This window comes from Echeneis naucrates, chromosome 2, assembly GCF_900963305.1.
Source record: "Echeneis naucrates chromosome 2, fEcheNa1.1, whole genome shotgun sequence".
NCBI lineage: Eukaryota > Metazoa > Chordata > Actinopteri > Carangiformes > Echeneidae > Echeneis > Echeneis naucrates.
In genome coordinates, this window is record NC_042512.1 from 20,067,306 (window position 1) to 20,075,049 (window position 7,744).

The 7,744-nt window shown below is 44.7% G+C and overlaps 1 protein-coding gene across 1 annotated transcript; it reads right to left on the minus strand.

The window, feature by feature from the left end:
- Nucleotides 1-14: 14 nt before the first annotated feature.
- bco1l (beta-carotene oxygenase 1, like) lies at nucleotides 15-5,069 on the minus strand. Its single transcript, XM_029518028.1, has 11 exons — nucleotides 5,006-5,069; nucleotides 4,475-4,603; nucleotides 4,276-4,405; nucleotides 2,474-2,621; nucleotides 2,259-2,406; nucleotides 1,949-2,169; nucleotides 1,608-1,871; nucleotides 1,424-1,529; nucleotides 1,250-1,344; nucleotides 1,067-1,178; nucleotides 15-999 (listed from the first exon to the last, which is right to left on the minus strand). Exons 1-11 carry the CDS (start codon nucleotides 5,067-5,069, stop codon nucleotides 845-847), a joined length of 1,572 nt encoding a protein of 523 aa, XP_029373888.1. The 3' UTR covers nucleotides 15-844.
- Nucleotides 5,070-7,744: the final 2,675 nt, after the last annotated feature.

Consider the following 7,744-nt stretch of genomic DNA (forward strand, 5'->3'; position numbering starts at 1 on the left):
TTTATTGACAAACAGCAAAACAAGCTCCACTGTCAGTGTTTCCAATGTGCAATGTTTGAAGTTTAAAACGAGTTTTATACAGAAAACTATTGCTGCTAGATGTCTGAATTCTGTTTCAGATTTGTTCATAAAAAGAAAAGGGAACTGGGCTTTTGCCTTTTAACTGGTTAGTAAAAGCTCTCCTGCCTCTTATTTTAAGGGAAATCATTCAGTTAGAAATGCAAAAGTCCAGTTTCTTTTATAATTTGTGAATAACCTAAAAATGCTGTACGATTCTGAACTGTTTGCTCAGAGCTGCTCTTTATCTTTGTAGATGTCTTTTGTGTTGCACCTACACAGAGAGAGGCGTTGAAATTAGTTCAGATTCGCTGATCGGCAGATGATCCAGATAAAATTGAGAAAATTAGAAAATGGATTGAGGAACAGTCAGAGCCACCTATAATTTGTCATAAATCTAAAACTTCAGTTTTAATTTTTGTCCATAAAAATCTGGATTGCTTGTACAGGGAAAAACTTACTTTGATATATTGCCTGTTGAAAAACAGATTACATGTCAGCCTGTGGAAATATGGAAATAGATAAATCCAGCGTGAAAACATCAGATTCAGCAGTTAAAGGAACAAAACTATTTTTAAAACCTAAAAAGAAAACAAAATAAAAATCCAATTTATTTTGCTTGTTTTATGCAGTCCAATTACTGAGAAGTGGATGGAAAGACATTTTTACTTCATGGGCCTTTTTACAAAAGAACCAAAATGACCAAACTGTTTCTGATCCATTTCCATCCTCAGAAATGTGAATGACTTCAACATTTACAGAATTTACAGAAAAGAAGAAAGACTGGTCAGACAGCAGCGGGGATGAAATGTCCGTGGAGGTCCATGTGCACGCTGGCGGGGATGGAAGCTCGGGCGATTTCCTGGAAGGTTTTGGCGTCGAGTACGAGCAGGAACGGAGACACGTTTGGATCCGGAGAGATCACAGACGACAAGATGACTCCTGCGGGCAGAAGAATGGGAACATTCAGAACCGGAGGAGAAGAGTGGACCACCAACGGTCTCCTCACCGTCGTCCTCCTCCTCGGCTCCGGGAGACCCAACGAACACCGGCTCCGACGGGAAGCAGTTCTCCTGCTGCCACGTCACGTGTTTCCTGCTGCTGATGTCGAACTTGGCGATCTGTTGGAGGAGAAAGTGTGAATGTTACTCTGCATCAGCTGTCTCCGGAAGCCCAGCTGACATGTCATCACCTTGTTGGGGTGAGGAGACATCTCGACCCTGGAGCCGTAGAAGTATCTGTACTTCCTCGCGTTGAAGCTGTAGTTGATCCCGGGCATCTCCAGCCCTGAGGAGCAGCCATCCAGGTTACTTTGGGGAATCAAACAGCGTTTTCATCCAACAGTCCGGCAGCGAGCAGGACCGACCTTCAAACAGCGTTTCGGGCGTGCAGTAGATGGATCCGTCCTGCTGCAGCACCGCCTGGGCCGTCGTGTCCGTCAGCCTCACTAGGTTGGCTCCTCTGGGACAGTCCTGGAACACCAATGGACAGAAAGTTGGAGGATGACGAGCTGAGAGCCCGCTGAGCTGCGTCCTTCGGTCAGCCGGTACCTGCTGGACGTCGAGCGGCAGGACGAATCTCTGACAGACCGGTTTGGTCATCTTCTGGTCGGACTGGCTGAAGGTGTCGTCTCGCGTTAAGCTGTCGATGTAGAACATTTCGTACAGGCCGCCATCTTTGTAGCTGATCAGGTCGACCACCACGTGGCCGTCCTCCTCGTAGGCGTTGATGTGGTGGAAAACCACCAAGGCGTCGCCATAGCAACGGGAGGACGCCTTCCTCCCCGTCTCTCGGTTCATGACGTGAAACAGCGTCTGGCTCAGAAACAGCAGGACGGATCACCTCACCGCAGAGACGAACATCCGCGGCGAGGGGCCGTGGGACCACTTACCGTGTCGTCTTTGTCGAACCGGAGGCAGCTCCCCCAGGACACCCCTCTGAAATAGGCCGTGGCCAGCTTGACGATGTCCAGCTTGAAGGGCTGCTCCACGAACACGATGTAGTTCTCCGTCATGCCGAAGCTGTGGAAGTAGCTCGGGAACAGGAGGGATCGGAAGGGAATCGAACACACCTGCTGCACATTCCTCAAGGCCGGCTTCGTGTGCCCCCTCCCTGAAACACAGCCTGCAGGATTCATCCTCCTTCAGAGAACTACTCACATGACCTGTTGGAGAAATACAGATGTTCGGAGAGGTTCTGACCTTCGGGCTCAGCCGGCACTTTGAAGATGACGTATTTCGGCCGTCCGAAGCCCAAGATGGCGCTGCCCATGTTGTAGCTGTTGCCCTCCTTGTCGTAATGAGGATGAGCCGTGGCCAGGTTCAGAGCGATGTGGTTCCTGTAGTTGATCTGGATCACGAAGGACAGTTTTAGGGAGAGCTGGGTGACCCGATCACGGACTCAGCCGCTGACTTACCCTGCCCACCGTTTCCAGCGTGGCAGGATCGATCTGGTTCATGTAGTTGATCTCGGAGGAGGCGTAGTAGTCCCGGCCATAACGAATGATGTTGATCAAGTTGTTGTCGGTGAAGTCCGGGATGATGTTTCTGAGATGTGTGACGGATCTAATCAGAGAAAAGGCCCAGTGAGCTGGAGCTGAATCAGTCAGTGAGCTGAGGACTGAATGTGTCAGTGATCTGAATCTGTCAGTGATCTGAATCTGTCAGTGATCTGAATCTGTCAGTGATCTGAATCTGTCACTGATCTGAGGACTGAATGTGTCAGTGATCTGAATCTGTCAGTGATCTGAATCTGTCACTGATCTGAGGACTGAATCTGTCACTGATCTGAATCTGTCAGTGATCTGAATCTGTCAGTGAGCTGAGGACTGAATGTGTCAGTGATCTGAATCTGTCACTGATCTGAGGACTGAATCTGTCACTGATCTGAATCTGTCAGTGATCTGAATCTGTCAGTGATCTGAATCTGTCACTGATCTGAGGACTGAATCTGTCAGTGAGCTGAATCTGTCAGTGATCTGAATCTGTCACTGATCTGAGGACTGAATGTGTCAGTGATCTGAATCTGTCAGTGATCTGAATCTGTCACTGATCTGAGGACTGAATCTGTCAGTGATCTGAATCTGTCAGTGAGCTGAGGACTGAATCTGTCAGTGATCTGAATCTGTCACTGATCTGAATCTGTCACTGATCTGAATCTGTCAGTGATCTGAATCTGTCAGTGAGCTGAGGACTGCATCTGTCAGTGATCTGAATCTGTCAGTGATCTGAAGACTGACTGAATCTGTCACTGATCTGAATCTGTCACTGATCTGAATCTGTCAGTGATCTGAGGACTGAATGTGTCAGTGATCTGAGGACTGAATCTGTCAGTGATCTGAATCTGTCACTGATCTGAGGACTGAATCTGTCAGTGATCTGAGGACTGAATCTGTCAGTGATCTGAATCTGTCACTGATCTGAGGACTGAATCTGTCAGTGAGCTGAGGACTGAATCTGTCAGTGATCTGAATCTGTCAGTGATCTGAATCTGTCAGTGATCTGAATCTGTCAGTGAGCTGAGGACTGAATGTGTCAGTGATCTGAATCTGTCAGTGATCTGAATCTGTCACTGATCTGAGGACTGAATCTGTCACTGATCTGAATCTGTCAGTGATCTGAGGACTGACTGACTGAATCTGTCAGTGATCTGAGGACTGAATCTGTCAGTGATCTGAATCTGTCACTGATCTGAGGACTGAATCTGTCAGTGATCTGAGGACTGAATCTGTCAGTGATCTGAGGACTGAATCTGTCAGTGATCTGAGGACTGAATCTGTCAGTGATCTGAATCTGTCAGTGATCTGAATCTGTCAGTGATCTGAATCTGTCACTGATCTGAGGACTGAATCTGTCAGTGATCTGAGGACTGACTGAATCTGTCAGTGATCTGAGGACTGAATCTGTCAGTGATCTGAGGACTGACTGACTGAATCTGTCAGTGATCTGAGGACTGAATCTGTCAGTGATCTGAGGACTGAATCTGTCACTGATCTGAATCTGTCACTGATCTGAATCTGTCAGTGATCTGAGGACTGAATCTGTCACTGATCTGAGGACTGAATGTGTCAGTGATCTGAATCTGTCAGTGATCTGAGGACTGAATCTGTCACTGATCTGAGGACTGAATCTGTCAGTGATCTGAGGACTGAATCTGTCAGTGATCTGAGGACTGAATCTGTCAGTGATCTGAGGGTGGACAGACTGACGCACACTCTACCTGGAGAAGATGTTCTTGCAGGGATCTGGGTAGGCCATGGTGCCAAACTCCGTGACGATTATCCTGTCGGCCTTGATGTTCCGCTTGTAGGTCTCACTCTTCAGAAACTTACTTCTGTAAGTCACCTCACCTACAACAGCAAACAGTGACTACATGCAGAATCTGGCTTTCACATCTGAGTGTGAATTTTGACACTCACCGTTGCTGAAGGTGAAGCTGTGGATGAGCGACAGGCCATCAAACCAGTGATTGTACTGGGAGTTCCCCACAGAGAACAGACCTGGTCCGTTCCTCAGCAGCGTTCCCTGCAGCCATGATGGGATGGAGCCTGAGGGCAACAAACCAAGTGTTCTTTAAATCCAAAAAGATGAAGATGAAAGTCCATCAAATAACTCTCGAATGAGTTCATACAGTTCATGATTCCTTCTTGAACTAGATGATAAATGTCTCGATATCATGAGGAATATGTTTTTGTGGCTCATCAGTTTTAAACCTATTCATTTTGATATAAAATAATAATTTGATAATTTGACAATTCTTTTCCAGACAGCAAATTTTCACGTCATTCGAAAACAGTTGTGACTTTTAAACATAAATCAGAAAATGAAATCAGAACAACTAGTTGACTGATGGAGACCAAATGAAGATCAAATTACTTTTCAGATTGAAGCAGCAAAACCAGTGAAAATGTATTTTGACTTCTCTGTTGTTTGTGAACTCTAAAACTCACCGATCACTTGAGCTTTCACTGGCTCCGGAGTCTCTGACCCATTCTTGGCAAATATTGACAGCATGTTTTCAGGGTTCTTCTGACCGACAAGGCTGCTGTAATTCCCAGAGAACTCTGCTCCCCTGCCGTCATCCACCCACAGACTGAAGCCAAAGTCTGACGGTGTCTGACCTTATGCAGCTTAATTCGGTGTAGACGTGACTGTCTCCAGGTTTGGAAAAATGAACCAATGGAGCAGAATTTCATGCCTTATGTAACAGTGCTGCTGCTGCTTTTCACAGTCAAAGTTCTGTGTGTCAGCTTCTTCTGGTGACCTTTGACCTGCACGTTCTGTGGTGTCGGATTCCTATCGCCGTGTTTGACTGAGAATGTGTTTTCTTTATCAGCATTGTGCTTTTAATGTGAAGGCAGCGGATCACCAGTTTATGAAGCAGCGATGCTTCATATCAATAAAGTATTTAAAGACCGTGTTAATCCATCATGAATTCAACGCCGTGGTGTTTAGTTCATCATTTTCTCCCCGGAGCTGCAGCTAGAAAGGATTTTTGTTTTCTCCATAAAAAATCCTAAAGTTGAGACAGTTATGCTTTTCTTTTTTATTTTTAATGTTGTTTTCTGGCTGACCCAGAAATAGTCACTTTATTTAATAGTTTGACAAAAAGCAGCAACGAGTCCCAACATTTGTGAAGCTACAGCTTTAACGATTAAATCTAATCCTGGCAGTTGTATCCCTCACTCTGAGGATTCTGTGATTCCAAAGCTGGAGAAGCTCATGTTTTACCAAAAAACTCTGACAAATCTGTTTATTCTTTCATTTTTTGTTGGACCGATTTGATCTCAGTAGAAACAAGTTCGACCTTCGGACTCGTCAGTCGTCTCTGTGGCTGTGTAATTGGTTTAATCAGTTTAGTGCTTTAAAACCCTTCTTATCAGGATGTTACTGCAGGTCATAGTTTTGCAATGAACGGTGACGACATATCCTACAAATAACATCATTGAAAATAACAAAGGTTTGGAAAGAAAAATATTGCAGCTGGAACTCTGGTTTTTCTATTGCTGTCTTTTTTTAATGTGGTGCATTAAATCTCATCACTTTGAGTGTGTGTGCCCATTTCACTGGATCTTCTGTCATATATGTGGTCCCTGAACAACTTTCTTTTCTATTAATGCAGTTTTTTCTCCATTAGATTCATTTATCAGAACTCTGTATCCAAATAGAACAGCATCCAGAAATGTTTTTACTTTGGTTACCTTCAGGACGTTAACTTTTAATGTGTTATTTTATAATGTGGGTGTTTCCTCCACAGAGTCCAGTCTGAGGTCCTGAGTTCTGGAGCAGGTTTTTGTCTCTGTACTTTGTGTCCTCAGCATGAAGACTCTTCATCAGGTGCTGCAGTGACGTTCTCCATCGTCTCTCAGGATCTCAGGTTGTTGGTCACCTTTTAAATCAAAGCGTTGTTTCCCACCAGCTGAGCTGAGTAAGAATTATTAAACACCACATACAGATGGATTTGGATGAAAAATGAAGTTTATTACAAACAACAACAGAGAGCTGTTAGCAGTCAGTTAGCAGCTGTTAGTTCTGTACAAATAACACTGTTTGATTGGTTAGTTGAGTTTGCCAATTGGCAACAAGGCTAGGTCTCAAACAGCACCCTACGCCCTCTGTAGTGTACTATTTTCCACCCTTAACCTGCCACAGTACACCACTTCACCCCTTCGTAGTGCACCGCAGCTTCCACGTAGTTCACGCCATCCCATAATGCACCCTTGATAGCGTGCTATTTTCCACTTTTTACCCTGCTGAGTGCACAGCCTTCCATTTTTAACTTGTAATAGTGCACAATGCTTGAGTTGCTACTTTCCATCATAAACTCTGAGTGTGTTTAGCCGAAGCTCCATCTCAAGCCCCTCATAGTGCACTACATTCCACCTTAAACTCTTCATGATGCACTGTTTTCCACCTTAAGACTTTCAAAGTGCACAGTCACCATCTTGTGCCCTTTGTAGTGCACTACATCTTTAACCCACCTGGTGCACTCAGAGTTCACAAGTTGTGAAGTTGTGTTTTGAACCATAAACATGACTTGTTTTTTTTTCTAGCATTCCCATTCACGACATCAACATGTTGAAAACACAAAATTCATTCTCAGTCCTGAAAACAACCACCTGACTAATGCTGCGTTCAGGTGCTGTGGGATCTGAAAGATTCCCATGAATTATTATTACTTCAGTTGTATCATTGGGTTGAACACCATGTGCGGTGAATACAGTACTGTAAACCTGTTGGGGAGTTTGTGTTTTTGTTTTCTTTATTTTTTAGCACCAAATTGGAGAAATCAGAACTTTGAAAGAGACGACTTTGACCTGAACAGACTCCGCATGTTGGGAAAGGATGAGTTCCACATGACACAACTTCAGCATTAAACTCCATCGAAGAGCAGCACACACCGGTAACGTCCCCTCACATGTTGATACGTTAGGAGAACAAAGCTGGTTTACATTTGAAACACAATAAGGACGATATGTTTTAATGAGTGGACGAGTCAGGACTGTCCTTTTTATTCCAGATATTAACACCTCACAGTCCATGTAGTGGACTGATAGCTTCTCCTGCCCGATCATGTCCGAGAAACTTGGTACGAGTGTGTGTTGCCCTTCAAACCTTGTTGTTCTCATGAACTCTGTTTGAAGGCAGCACTCCACCTTAAACCTTTAATAGTACAGTGCACTACGTCC

What these genes read in the sequence shown, in the direction of transcription:
- bco1l (XM_029518028.1), bottom strand. Translation starts at nt 5,069, where the DNA reads ATGCTGTCAATATTTGCCAAGAATGGGTCAGAGACTCCGGAGCCAGTG. An exon ending in CAGCTTCACCTTCAGCAACG is followed by an intron (nt 4,406 to 4,474) that starts GTGAGTGTCAAA and finishes TTGCTGTTGTAG; the next exon opens with GTGAGGTGACTTACAGAAGT. An exon ending in GGTTCGACAAAGACGACACG is followed by an intron (nt 1,872 to 1,948) that starts GTAAGTGGTCCC and finishes TTTCTGAGCCAG; the next exon opens with ACGCTGTTTCACGTCATGAA.